The sequence below is a fragment of the Pecten maximus genome, chromosome 16 (assembly GCF_902652985.1).
Source record: "Pecten maximus chromosome 16, xPecMax1.1, whole genome shotgun sequence".
Classification (NCBI taxonomy): Eukaryota; Metazoa; Mollusca; class Bivalvia; order Pectinida; family Pectinidae; genus Pecten; species Pecten maximus.
The window spans coordinates 18,924,663-18,940,811 of NC_047030.1; the positions used below are offsets into that span (position 1 = coordinate 18,924,663).

At 34.8% G+C, this 16,149-nt stretch overlaps 1 protein-coding gene across 2 annotated transcripts in view; it reads right to left on the reverse strand.

The window, feature by feature from the left end:
* The window catches only part of LOC117344441 (NAD kinase-like), a 61,234-nt gene extending 45,085 nt beyond the window's left edge, over nucleotides 1–16,149 (reverse strand). Inside the window, exons 1-3 of one of the 2 annotated variants that reach the window (XM_033907169.1) lie at nucleotides 15,752–16,149; nucleotides 8,704–8,727; nucleotides 3,804–3,890 (exon numbers count right to left, since the gene is read on the reverse strand). In XM_033907169.1, the coding sequence (XP_033763060.1) occupies nucleotides 3,804–3,890; nucleotides 8,704–8,727; nucleotides 15,752–15,861 (221 nt within the window). In that variant the 5' untranslated portion in view covers nucleotides 15,862–16,149. The remainder of the gene's footprint in view (nucleotides 1–3,803; nucleotides 3,891–8,703; nucleotides 8,728–15,751) is intronic. The other variant, XM_033907170.1, reaches the window with a different exon arrangement.

The following is a 16,149-nucleotide window of genomic DNA, read 5'->3' on the forward strand; positions in this document are numbered from 1 at the left end:
TATAGATGCCTGGGTTACTTTGTTTGCAAACAGGAATGATACTGATCCATGTTAAATCATTCAATTGATTTCTAATTAACCAAGATACCAGGGATGATGGCAGACAAAATTTGCAAAAAGAGATGACCTTAATCCATATTCAAGGTCAAAGGGCAGAGGTGAAATTAATAAAAAAAACTTTCAAACGTCTTTTGATTACCAAATGTGCTTATTAAGAATCCTTATATATGTGGTATGAAAATTGCTGGGATGACACCTGACAAAGTTTGCAAAAAGGATTGAGCTTGACCTATACTCATGATTATAGAAAGGAACATAAAAACACTCACACTACATGTACAGGTCGTTTGATCACTGAAACACAGAGATTCCTCAAAACAGTAAATACCAGCTGGGTAATCACTGAATATCAGTCTGTTTTGATTATTGCCATGCAATGTTACCTCCAGCCCTATTAGCATTTTATTGGATGACCTTCGAATCTTCATGACAGCATTCCCTCACCATGAATGAGTCACCAATTACACAGATACCTCCAATGGCTATAATGTTATTATGCAAAATGTTTGGCATTCTTAAATCAATATGGATTTTTTTTTTTATTATTCCAGATAAATTGTGGCTGAACACAGAAACAACATGTACCAATGGAACTGCTTTGTGAATCGAAACTAAAATCTTCCCCATAGACAGAACAGCCACACCATCATGCTCACACACATATATCTCTCTCTAGACTTGCTCACTCAAATATTACTATCTCTAGACATGCTCACACACATATATCTCTCTCTAGACTTGCTCACTCAAATTAATCTCTCTCTAGTCATGCTCAAACAAATACATCACCTTGTAGGCTTGCTTACTCATACACATCTCTCTGCAGGCATGCTCACTCAAATACATCACCTTGTAGGCTTGCTCACTCATATACATCTCCCTGTAAGCCTTGCTCACTCAAATACATGTCTCTCTAGACATGCTCACTCAGATTAATCTCCCTGTAGGCATGCTCACACACATATGTCTATCTCTAGACATGCTCACTCAGATTAATCTCCCTGTAGGCATGCTCACACACATATGTCTATCTCTAGACATGTTCACTGAGATACATCTCTCTCTCTAGACAGGCTCACTCAAATACATCTCTCAATAGACATGCTCACTCAAATATATCTTCCTGTAGGCATGCTTACTGATATACATCTCTCTCTAGACATGTTCACTGATATACATCTCTCTCTAGACATGTTCACTGATATACATCTCTCTCTAGACATGTTCACTGAGATACATCTCTCTCTCTAGACAGGCTCACTCAAATACATCTTATTGTAGCCATGCTCACTCAGATACATCTCCCTGTAGTCATGCTCACTCAGATACATCTCCCTGTAGTCATGCTCACTCAGATACATCTCCCTGTAGGCATGCTCACTCAGATACATCTCCCTGTAGGCATGCTCACTCATATACATCTCCCTGCAGGCATGCTCACTCAGATACACTCAGATGCATCTGTCTGTAAGCATGTTTATTCCAACATATCTCTCTCTAAGCATGCTCACTGAAATACACACTATCTCTTTACTTAGCTCTGTCTAAACTTCCTTAATCTCTTACAATCTAATCTTCAACTTGTTGAAGCCAGTTATTAAAATATAGAGAGGAATTAGTAACAACACAATAGATGTGACATGATTGGTGGGCCATTAGTGGGGTGTCTATATGACAATATGATAATCATACAATGGTGTATTTTATGCAGGTAATCAAGTCTTTATAGATTTATTGTTCAGGGTGAAATAATGATCTTCCCTAACACTCTATTGTTTGTTTACTATATTGATCACTGCTTTATCATCCCAGCTGTTTATTGTTCTAATGAATCACAATGTCGCATGTCCACCCCGGTAATTGTTTGTATAACACTTGAGATGGAGTATTCCACTGTTTGGAAAAGTCATGGTCAGTCTGGTTTGTCAATTAAGTTCTGCAAAATATTGTCAGGGCTTTTTCTCACTGGTTTGGGAAAGGGCCTTTTTGTCTCATTTTGGGAAGAAAATTGATGAATTGGTAAAGATTTTTTCTGGAGTGAACGGCAAATTTTGGGAATTTGGCTTAAATACGAAATAATTTCCATTGGGAATGGGGCCCATTATATATTAACGACCCCAAAAAGCCCTGATTGTAGTAAAGTTTCAGCCCTTTTATCATTCGGGTTGTGGTGGAGTAATTATTACAGGTCCTACAGGAAGTAACACTTACACATCAGTGTTAAACAGTTGTTATGTCTATCCTGATTAAAGCGGGTCCTTCTGTACAGTCTAAGTCAATTTCCTGAAAAATAAGTAGGGTCCTTTTCAATCTCTATGCTTCAAAAGGCTACAGGGATGACTTCAAGGCACTGCTTAACATCATTTAACTTGGTGACCATGATTGCTAATAGTAGTAGCCATATATATAATGCTGTCATAATGAATGGAGCCAAATGTGAGTTTCAGACCACTCTCCTGTAGAACATGGGTACAAGATTGGAAGTCGGCAGGGGATGCTGTCATTTGGGTTAGTTGTTTCCCAACTGATGGCACGTTGTTTTTCCGCATAGGTTTTCCTCCAACATCCAAAACAAAATTTGTTCCCTTGGCAGTGATGTAATAAAAGCTCTACAGGGTTGACAGTGTGTGATGAACTTATTAATGACACTAAGTAAAGGTTCAATTAATTTTTTTTTTTTTTTTCATTTCAGGTATATGATCAAACTCCACAGGTAGTAACAAATTAACAATGTCTCATTGTTCAACATTTACATAACCACCTCACAAATTTCTAATATAGGCGAGACAACAGCATGCATGTATGTATGAAGTATTCTGCCCACTCTACAGTTGTTTCATACCTAATCATGATCAGTCAACAGTCAAAATTAATTCCCAGAGGTGATGGTCCCAACACCTGGCGAAATAATTTTGACTGTTGACCAATATGTTAAAGGCATGGACAACTGTTTTGTTACCTAAATAATTCCAAAAAATCAAATATGGGCCATTTCAGAAGATCGTCGTCCGCAGCTGCTATACAAGTATCCTCAAACCCTCCTGAAGCACGCCTACAGCTGTTACCATGATAATTGCGATCAGAAAGATGCTTCATCATAATCATTGAATGCCTAGTCACGTTCAGATGATTCACAATTGGTAACATATATTTCCATATGAATGAAAACAGCAGTGTTTCAATAGGTATATTTCATAGATTACATGAGTGACATGTCAGGGTCCCTTTCTGGGTCAAGAATTTTGTTAAAACTTCTGTATTTTGACATCTGAAGTCAGTGACAATCCTTTGTCATGTAATGTTTTAGACTTTCTGAGCATAAAGACTCTTTTTCATTTGTGCTTGTGGTTTAAAATGTAAATGTTTGAAACTTAAATGCTAGTCGATAGAAAAGACAAAATTATCATATTTGACCTAATAAGCATACCGGTATGTGCTCTCACAAACAGGAGTGTGCTTATATAATTAATAAAATCATATTCAGGAAAATATTTCCAAATTTAATTCAGGTTGAAAAAAGACATTTAGTATCTTGCGGATCTCAACAGTTTTACCCAAATTGTAATCAGAGATCATATATATACATTGTATATTGAGTTTATTGACATATCTCTGAATTAAAGTAAACAACAACAAGGTACAAGCACCATTTCCCCAGAAAAATTGGGGTGCCTAGTTATATAGGTCAAATATGGTAATTCAGAGAAGAAATAAGATGATAAATATACAGAAATACTACTTACAGTACACAGCCCTCTCTGCTCTCTAAGATGCATCCCTTGGGGCCAAACTTGCAGTTGGGACTCACACCATAAAGAGACTTAGTCCTCCTGGAATAGCAAAACAACTCATGACTCCAGTCTTATAATTATACGGATTTATTACAAAACAACTCATGACTCCAGTCTTATAATTACGGATTTATAACATAACAAAGTCAATTACTGATTCAGATGTTAAACTTTGACTAGATTCTATAAATAAACAGAGGCAATGAATGTGATTAAAGACTTTTAATTAATTACAGGTAAGATGTCAAATATTAAACTTCATATACCCTTAATTTTTATAATTAACAAAAAACCCTGACAAGAGGTAGTTACAAGTTTGGATAGATGAAGTCTATATATCATTTTTTTTTTTTTCTGAGGTTTGAAATTTTAAACACCTACACACACTCCCCCATGGAAATTTCCGGAAGTGATTGATCATGAGACATTATTTAAGGTTCATTTTTATCATAAACCACTATAGGGTACTTGGAATGTTTAAACTATTGGACTGGGGTTAAAATTATGTGGTCAAGGCCTCGGACTGGGGTTATCATTATGTGGTCAAGGCCTCGGACTGGGGTTATCATTATGTGGTCAAGGCCTCGGACTGGGGTTATAATTATGTGGTCAAGGCCTCGATGTACACATAAAAGGGGAGTTAATCCTTATAATCTAATTTACTATACACAATCCCTAAGGTACGGAAGTCGAATAGGTCCAATGAAAACAATAAACTTAGTTGGTATAAGTTGTACATTGTATATACCAGTTTCTTTCTCGTATATACGAGTTTATTTCTCGTATATACGAGTTTATATCTTGTATATACGAGATTATTTCTCATATATACGAGTTTATTTCTGGTATATACAATACTATTTCTCGTATATACGGGATTCTTTCTCATATACAATGTATATGAGAAATAAACTTGTATGTACAAGAAATAATTTTGTATATACGAGATATAAACTTGTTATTACAAGAAATAAACTCGTATATACGAGAAAGAAACTGGTATATACGAGAAATAAACTTGTATATACGAGAAAGAAACTGGTATATACAATGTACAAGATTTTTTATTTATACCAACTAAGTTTAATGTTTTCATTGGTCCTATTCAGCTTCCGTACTTAGGAAATCCATTTTTATTAATGAATTTCTTTCTCTTATAAATTATCACGCCACTGTATCAGCCAATCAAAAGCAAGGTTTCAAATGGTGATGTCCTATTTTAAGTATAATTGGCTGATGACATCAATTTTAGGCCAATGAAAATGCTTCGATCAGCTTAAATAACAAGCAAAATTAAATACATAATAAATTAAATCATAACATAACATAAAAGTAAAACATGTTTCATGTATATAGCTTCTTTTGATCAAATAATAAAGATGTCTTTGTTGAGTTTATCGCCCCGTGAACAGCAGGGTCTCCTTGAGGTAGTTGGTGACTACCAGCATGCAGCTGTCATATGCCATCCAGAGCAATTACAAGGGTAAAATGGCTTGCCCAATGCAAGGACACAACGTTAACCATGACCGCACAGACCGGCCTGTTTCTCAGTTCTCAAAAAACACACCCCGACAAAGGTAGGGAGTGTCGAACCATGCACTTTAGATCTCCAACTCAGGTTATAACTATACATGGCTGCACTAGTACTCTAACCAACTCAGGTTATAACTATACATGTCTGTACTAGTACTCTAACCAACTCAGGTTATAACTATACATGGCTGTACTAGTACCCTAACCAACTCGGGTTATAACTATACATGGCTGTACTAGTACTCTAACCAACTCAGGTTATAACTATACATGGCTGCACTAGTACTCTAACCAACTCAGGTTATAACTATACATGGCTGTACTAGTACTCTAACCAACTCAGGTTATAACTATATATGGCTGCACTAGTACTCTAACCAACTCAGGTTATAACTATACATGGCTGTACTAGTACTCTAACCAACTCAGGTTATAACTATACATGGCTGCACTAGTACTCTAACCAACTCAGGTTATAACTATACATGGCTGCACTAGTACTCTAACCAACTCAGGTTATAACTATACATGGCTGTACTAGTACTCTAACCAACTCAGGTTATAACTATACATGGCTGTACTAGTACTCTAACCAACTCAGCTCATATTTCATTTCTGATCAACAGGATTTGTGTGGACCTTTCCCTGGGGTATTATGTTTCTAAGGAAGACATTCTGAGACCTGTCTCTCAGAAGCATTGGGTCAACATCTACACCTCTTAATGAAACACTGGGGCCATTAATCCTCCAGTTATACATGTACTACCAATTTCATCATAATCATGGTAGAAACAGACAGATATCCGGGGTTTGAACAGAAAACAACAGGAAAAGAGTACTTATCACTTCATTTCACAGATACAGGAAACTCTCTAACTGGGGAAGTGCGAATCACTTTTAATAAGCTATACATCTACCTCTAGCTACTAGCCACAATATTCTGCTATAGCTACTTCTCTTTAGCTTTATTGGTTGAACATAAGATTAGTATTAAAGCCAGAGGTCCTGAGTTTGATCCATAGTGGAGTCATCAAATCAAATAATTATAACAACTCATTATATACATCACCATATAAAATAAGTTTGAAATCAAGCTTCCAAATGGTACAAACAATCAGGGATACAAGTTCACCATTTGTAAACAAAGTTAAAACCGAAAACAAAATAATAAAAAAATATTAAGCATCAACATTATAATCATGGGTAAAAAGTGTTGCGGCCTTCCCTCTATGTGACTTTAGCATTCTGGTTTGTAAGTTCGGACTGAAAATACATCGTAGATCAGATGGAAATCACAATGTCATAATGACATCATTTTGGTACCATATGATTTCATTATATGCCATGGCCACATGAAGTAAATGTCAATTCTAAATGTCTGTCAACATCAAACATGTGCCAGAAAATGTTTGATAGGCTGGTATCAAGTGCTTGCATTTTTGAAAGAAGAGGGGTAAAATTCTGTAATGGCTGACACTTGGTCATGGGAGTGAGGCTTTTTTTTAATTACTGGTATGTAAAAGGTATATAAACATGTTATATATGAAAACTCATAACAACAATGTCATGCCATTCAAATATTATAACTATTACACATTCACACAAATTTTGAGGGTATTTGACAAATTTTAATGGGTTTTTCGCACATGTAAGCAGCATACATGGAGGACTGATCATGATAAAGCTTAGCTTTGTGTCAATCATTGAGATGACTATGATTTTCATGAAGATCTTAAATGTACAAGTAAAACATTTATAACTTGATCAAATAAAATACTTTAACTTTTTCTGAGATATTAACTATTAAATTATAAACAAGCATGCTGGGTATTGCTTAAAAGCAAAGTACATGTCTCCTACCAGCCCTAGCTAAAAATAGTAACAGTGACCTTGACCCAAACATCCTGAAACGCGAACTTGATCTGGAGCTAGCTACTCATACTGAAGTTACATACCAACTTTTACCAACAAAGTGTGGAAATATGAGTGGATGCCGGACGGACAGCGAATTTGATAGAGAGTCGGGGGAGGAAACCTAAGAGCCCCCAGGTTTCACTGTTAGGGTATAATCATTTGACAAAGAATTATGCGGAACTAATAAAGCAGATCTATATTGCTAAGCCATTCTTAGACAAGGTACAGTCACAAACAAATTGAACATGGTGCTGAATATGATAAAATAGCAAAGTGTTGTCCTTGTTTTATAAAAATAATCAGCGTACCAGCCATTTCTATTAGGGGCACTAGTATTGTTGTTACACATGTGTATGACAATCGTCTTTCGATACATAATACCGACTATACAAAATATGAGTTTTTAAACTAAAGGTTTAAAGGACTCACACAACTTAATCAACAGGCAGCCATATGTATCTGAAAATGGTGGGCTAAAAAAGCAGACAAGAACGTTAACTGCAGGTGAAAAAAGCGGGAATATACCCCAGGTGGGGATTCCCCCATCCACTGTAAATGTCAGGGTTACTGTCTTTTCAGTACCTGTATATATGTGGTCTTATTTGCCATTAAATATAAGCCTACATAATAACATCAATTCTCAAGTAGCGAAAACTTAATTTAATTTCATATAAATTTAACGTCATTTGAACAAATAAGTGCTTGAGGGGATGGAGTGATCTCATTAGTAATAACATTGTAAAAATGTTTAGTTGTGCGAGTCCTTAGGAGAATAAAAGAGTTTGAAATCATATGATTTTTACATTAAGATAGTGATCAACTTTTAAAACAAGAACTAGAGATAGCTAGGGGAGAAGATGGGAATGGTCAGAAAAATCTAATTCAAAATTTTGTAAGGTCTTCACAAACTTTATAATATATAATATTTGACAAAATTCCGATACAATGTTGCTCCATTAATATTCCATTGCTAAGCTTGGGAATTATGCAAAACTCCAAGTTAACAATCTGAAGCGAAAATTAGGCGCAGTCATCAATAAGTCAAGCTATAGGAAGGTAATTATTGATACACATAACATTTAGTTCCATATATTAGTATCAGTGGAATATTAATATCTATAGCCTATATTACAAAACACCCATGGCTAAATCTATGAACATGGCTACAGACACGTACGCGAACACTTGAAATTTGTGTGTCTTATAACTTATGCTGCAATAAGCCCAGGGATGAAGAGACAGCACAACGTTGACTACAATTAGGGGGTCAGTATAGGCTTACTGATGGATAAACAAGGTATACATTGGGGATGGGATGTGATGTGAGTGGAGGGACATGTGACACACAATGACAGAATCTCTATAACTAACACTACAACACTGACAGACCTATGATCAACGTTACCTTCTGCCATGCTCGTCACGCTGGCTTTATTAGGGAGAAAACAAACAATAAATTAGTTGTGCACACCTATTTCAATTGTGTTAACATCACAGTGTATTTATAGTCTGATTAGAATGACCTGTCACTTTGACCTTTCATGCAAAATGAAAAGTAGGAGATCCCATTTGTTTATCTATATATCCCAACTTCCTCTAATCATATATATACACCATGTATATATATATACAACGGACCATAAAACAATACAATACCCTGTGGGATCTGTGGTTCACCTTAACCTCTGTAGCCATGGTAACCTATCCATTTAGTCCTCGTAACTAATTAGCAATATCAATGTTAATAGAAATTGAATGTATTCAACATTTTAAACCGATGCATCCCTATATAAATATTGTTCAACATTAATCATTACAGACCATTCTCAGACGAGATCAGACAGCTGGTCATTCTCAGATTAGACTGGTAATTCTCAGATCAGACAGCTGGTCATTCTCTAATCAGACTGGTCATTCTCAGATTAGACTGGTCATTCTCAGATTAAACTGGTCATTCTCTAATCAGACTGGTCATTCTCAGATTAGACAGACTATTATCAGATCAGACAGGTCATTCTCAGATCAGACAGGTCATTCTCAGATTAGACTGGTCATTCTCAGATTAAACTGGTCATTCTCAGATTAGACTGGTCATTCTCAGATCAGACTGGTCATTCTCAGATTAGACAGACTATTATCAGATCAGACAGGTCATTCTTAGATTAGACTGGTCATTCTCTAATCAGACTGGTCATTCTTAGATCAGACTGGTCATTCTCTGATTAGACTGGTCATTCTCTGATTAGAATGGTCATTCTCTGATTAGACTGCAGGTCATTCTCAGATCAGACCGGTCATTCTTACATCAGACAGGTCATTCTCAGATTAAACTGGTCATTCTCAGATTAAACTGGTCATTCTCAGATTAGACTGGTCATTCTCAGATTAAACTGGTCATTCTCAGATCAGACTGGTCATTCTCAGATCAGACAGGTCATTCTCAGATCAGACAGGTCATTCTCAGATCAGACAGGTCATTCTCAGATCAGACAGGTCATTCTAAGATCAGACTGGTCATTCTCAGATCAGACAGATCATTCTCAGATCAGACAGATCATTCTCAGATTAGACTGGTCATTCTCAGATCAGACAGGTCATTCTCAGATCAGACAGGTCATTCTCTGATTAGACAGGTGATTCTCAGATTAGACTGGTCATTCTCAGATCAGACAGACCATTCTCAGATAAGACAGGTCATTCTCTGATATTAGACAGGTCATTCTCGGATCAGACTAGTCTTTTCAGATCAGACTAGCTATAGCCATTCTGAGATAAGACGGGTCATTTGCAGATCACACTTAGCTCATTAAGATGAGAAGTCTGCAAACATTGCAATGGCTTCCTGAGAAAAACAGGACACTTATAGTGTGAAGTGCATATATAGGCCTAAAAAAATACATGTGTTTCCGCTAACATATGCCAGAAAAAAATAGGGTAGGTAGGTGGAAAAATCGTCTTATTTTAAGATAATTTTACCAAAGTAATAAAGACAATGCACACAATCTTGAGTTAGTCTTTCCTTAAAAATGGCCAAATAATCCTCAGTGTAGACACAAACATACAGGGTTGGTAAATATAACTGGCCAGAATTAGCAGTAACACAAGTATTTTTTTTATTTCAGACCATATTACTTAGAGAATGAGATAATTGTTAGAGGGGTCAGTGCAAGGCTGCCATGTTATTGATTTTAGACTGGATTCCAGATCTGAAAATTTAAAGATAAGAAAACACTTGACAATTACTAAAATCAATGATGAAATTATAGACCAAAAAAACAAATGTCTGTTAGGTTTCATCTTTACATGAGCCAGGGAGACAGGGTTTTGGAAAAAATATTCAAATTTCATATTTTGGAAATGCCTCCAAAAGAAATCTTACTTGTATGTAAATATTTTCAATAAAACAGGATTCAAATTCACTCTGTAATATAACCACTTACACTTTGAAAAATTACTTTTTTTTCTGAAAACAATTCTATTTATTTCAGAAAGTTAGCATGGAAAGGCATAGTAATATTTTGCAGCAAAATAAATTGTGGCACAAAGATCACTACTGCCAATTTTTATGATGATCGGCTCATTATTTTCTGATCGTGTCATATCCCTTTAGGGTGAATCGGTTTAATGATCTTCTTCCATTGCATATATCAGTACAAAACACCATCTGTGGATGACACAGTTATGTGTATAAAGTTTTCTTAAGATAACTTTAAAAGTTCCATATTCAAAAGCCTTAATTGACAATATTGTATTAGAAAACCACCAACAAGGTCTTAGGATCGGACTAATATACCCTAAGAAGCTTATATTTATTGTAATCAGCAAACAGTTCTATCATGAAGTCTCCTTAACTATTGTGTCCCAGAATTAATTACAAAATAAATTAATAAGTAGAACCAGGACATTGTTTATTCTATTTATGGTAACAGTGACCTCCTTTTTCATCCAAATTGGTTGATATGGAAAATTGCATGAGAGTGAGTCAATGGATGTGAACAAATATAAGAATAAGTTTATAATTATATATTTACATTTGTCTGGCATTGTCACTATATAGTCTGTTTGAGAGCTCTGGCGTTGATGTACGTTTAAATGCCATCCATCACGTATGCGCTACACTTATCGGCGTATTAATACAGCACAAACCAGAACTACAATATCCAGGATAATTAAGTTTAACGACTTAATTATTTTGTCTACATTATTTGTTATGAAAAATATGCCATTTGCGCATTAGGTTGATAATAAAATGATTAACAAAATTGAGCTTTTTTAAAAAATTTTCATGAACTATTTTGTTTGCCAAAAAAAAATGCAACCATGTTCCGGCTGTTCCAACAACTGACAAAAAATCTGCTGACGTCGATAAGGCGGGAATTCTGAATTCTAAATATGAATTATAGCATTTAAAAATGAAAAAAGTTAAAGGAATGTAAATATAAGCGTTGAACTGTTTTTATATGGTATTTATGATCTATTTGAATGACATAGCTTTGCAAGCAAACAAATCATATTGTGCTAATGCACATTATGTTGTTTGCTTGCAAAGCTCTGGCATTCAAATAGATCATAAATACCATACAAAAACAGTTCATTGCTTAAATAAATGCCAATCAGATTTGAAAGGGAACAGCTAGAGCAAGAACATAATGAATTGAATTAAAAATGAATTTGGTGGAGTCAAAGTCTAGTGTTGTCTTAAGGATCAAAATCAGAAATAATTCACACAAAATGTTTCTTCATTCAATATATTTCAAATTATAATGAAAAAATCATATATATGTTTATATACATGTATACCTATAATCTGTATTCTTGCTATAGAAGATAATGACTGCCAAAACTTAAATCTATTTTGTAATCTGGATTCAATTTTACTTAAATAAATTTGTTTTAAATCAATTAGTTTCAAGTACATGTACTTACAATATTTCTGTATCCATGCCTACAATACTGCTATACCCACAAGTATGTATTATACATTGACAAATTCAAACATATGGTGCTTTTCTCAGATCTTATGTAACATCAGCTTACACTATAAGGGTCTTTGATGTGAGAGGATATTAAGGAGACCTACATCAAACTACCAATTTTGTCTGTGTCCCATCTGTTTGATCAATACACTTTAATAGGTAGGAAATTGCCATGGCAAATTTAAATCAGCTTACAGCTTACTACATTTCACACAGCTACACGTCACTTGACATATCATACATGACATCTATACAGTTTAAGGATGTATGCTAGCTTACACATGTACACTATACCTGTTAACTGATGCTAGTTATCTCCCTTTAAGATGATTTGTGGTATAGAATCACACAACCAGTAAGGATATGCATGTTATAACATCCCATATTAAACATAATTTCATTTTAATTCAAATGTTTCATGTTGTATTCGATAAGTCACAGGGTATTCATTAGACCCTTAAGAGTTTGTTTTGACTCCCCAAAATCAGATTTGACTCTTGGGTTTGAAGGAACGTATGTTTATATATATGACATATGTACATGTTTTGACCTTCAGATTTCTGAGAAATGGTGATTTGACTTCCGAAATCGCTTAAAGTAATTGCAATGGTCAACTGCAGTTAGATGCCCAGAGTCATTAGCACAGGTATATATATACACCTTCAATAGGTTAATGGACTTAAATTTTAATTATCTCTAAAACATTTAAATGGTTATATACATACCACATTATCATTAATATGATACCTATATTTTCAACAAGAATATTCTACCATGTTCTTATGAATATATAATACAACTGTACACTAGTTTACAAAAATAATGTACACAACCATTATCATGATGTTAGCAATATCAATAGCCTGCTACAATGTATGATGTGGTACAATTTTTCAAATACATTTACTGGGAATTTTTATGTTTAGAAGCTTTCATATAAAGATCTAAAATTACAAGATCCTTTAATTTGTAATACATTGTATATCTCATTGTATAGCTTCAACAATCATATATCAAATCAAACACTAAATTTCATATACTGGATTATTATATTGTAAATTCGTAGTATGTGCATATTGAGTATCATCTTCGCTAGCCATTAAAGGCTTCTGATTACGTTACACTCCACGAACCCTTGGCGGATATAGTCGTGTTCAAACCGTCGCGCCCTGGAATCCCAGGGCACCTAATCAAATCGCGTTTTACATTCTGGCTTGGTTTCGCAGTAAACAAAAAATGCGGCACCCAGTACAGAGCTACATTGCCGACTATGTCATGGCATTTTACCTAAATACAAAAATCACAATCTTTGGGGGAACATTCGCAGTGTTTGATCAATTCATATAATTCATTGATCACATATCTCATCGAAATGACACCAAACCTCGATGTGTGTTTGTAAACATCACCGATGAAGTAAACCGGTAATGCTTGTTTTGATTGGTCGAAAAATTTCATGCGTGAAGGGTGGTAATTTCGAATCATCGCTAGAGGGCCAGAACTGACGCCTATATCTGCCAAGGGTTCGTGGAGTGTAACATAATCAGAAGCCTTGGCTAGCGAAGATGATTGAGTACTGGAAGAACTGAAGGCTGGTTTTTTTTAAGTTGCGATAACTTGTGTCCTATTCCTGTTGTTATATTTAACAATAAAAAAAAGTTTAAATCAATCATACATGTAAATTAATGTATACATGAAACTTCTCATTTTATGATATCGACAAAACAACACTGTAACATGTATTGCTAGATTTCTTCTTCTGGAAAATGTCATAACCTAGGTGAATATGTTTGTACTTGAAAAGATAGCACAGAAATAAATAATTCTATAAAACATTTTTTCACAACCATCACCAGTAATCAAAGAAAAACTTGTATAAACCACACAAGCACTATTATATTATGAATTACCTCTTTTCTTCCTTCCTTTTTTCAGGATCTTCCAGATTTACTAACTATATATATAAATATGTATTACTATATATGTGTAGATTTTTAAGTGAATACATGGTGCGTTAAGAATTTTCCAAAACAACCTTCAAATCATTATTTTTTAAGCCATTTCAGGGATAGACACTAAGTTAAAAGTCCTAGTAGCCTGCAGCTAGCGCTACTAAAAATGAATTATTGGTAGCCCGGATAAAGTAGTAGTAGCCCGAACAACGAGCGCCGAAAGACCTAGGGGGGTCCGGGGGTCATTCCCTAAGGTGTTTAAAATATCTTGTAGCCTGCCTGGCTACCGCTATTAAAGCCACTGGTAGCCCATCCCTTATTGTGGTAGCCCCAGGGCTACCGTTAGTGTCGACCACTGCATTTTCATAATGATTAGTGTTGTTTCGATTAATTGATTTAATCAATGATTAGTCGTTTCACCTCTGATATGACTATCAATCATGATTTTTTTTATGATAGATCACGGTTTGACTATAACATGGACATTTTCAAGACTTTAGAGCTGACTTCAACAATTAATAGATAAACAATGTCACTGGTAATTAGAAATAAAAATGCATTAAATCAACATTTAAGAACATAGCTTCTTGTCTTAAACATGCCCACAACATTTTCCTCTATTTTGGTTAATGTTTTTGCAAATATTTCCCTTAATATTCATGATCGATCAATAATTGATCATCGATCATTTTATAGTGATGATGGATTATGATATTTATAATGATTCCCAACACTATTAATGATAATGGAACACATGCAGTCATTAACATTTTAATGGAAAGGTTTAAAACTGGAGTCAAAAACAGTAAGAAAATTTAGATTTAGAACGAGACAATTATTTATCAATATACATAGAAAACAAAAATTGTGGAAAGATAATTCAACTCTTTGGATTAGTATACACCAAAATATAACACATGTACAGTATGGTTTGTTTTTTACAGTAAAAGGTAAGTACACAAAAACACCTACATTTTAGATGTTATCTTTATACTCGTCGTCTTCATTGCAGGTATATAAATAAACATCTCTGTATTAACTGTCTTTTCTTCTTATTAGCATCCATGTTGTCTTTGCTACTGTCTGTGATATTTCATATATGTTTATGATAACAATAGCTCTCCAGAGTTTATTATCTATGAATACAACACTAATTAAATTTCTTGCGGGGAATATTGAACCCATTTATAACCCAATTTAAAGTACCTTTTCAGTTCACCATTTTACCCATCAAACTTCGCTCTTGTGTACCATTTTACCGATCAAACTTCGCTCTTGTGTATACTGATCAAACTTCGCTCTTGTGTAAAGTAAACTTATACATGAGGCAAAGCCCTAGACCGCCTACAGGTGTATTTAATTCTTATGCAACATATAGTGTACATTTGTGTACTATAATTATTCCACAGATTCATGTGCAACATTTGCAATGTGTCAAATCAGATCATCATCAATAACATCAGATGAATTGACTTAATGTTTAAATACACTGTTGACAAAAATGAAATACTATAGGACTAATCACCTGTTCCTCTGCAGAGCGCGAGGTTGTCGGCGTTTTAATGATTCTGTGGCTGTATCATCCGAGTCTTCGTTTCCGTTCTCTAGGTTTAACTGTTGTAACTGTTCATCCATTTTGAAAACGACAGAATGAGATCCATCGTTATTTGTGGTGGTCGACCTTTTGTGTCGGATCCGCCATGTGTAACCTATTTTCAATTACCTATAGGTCCTATAACTCTAGGTAGTCCACAACTATGATCAACGAGAGAGCATCTCGCATTGCAACACGAGATTGTTTTCGTGTTGTCGAGGTTAATGAAACGCTTAATCTATTTTTATATTCGGACACAGCTTAAGATAAAGTTTGGAAATGACACCAACATTTAGAACGATCCACCTTTTCCAAATTTGATGTATGAT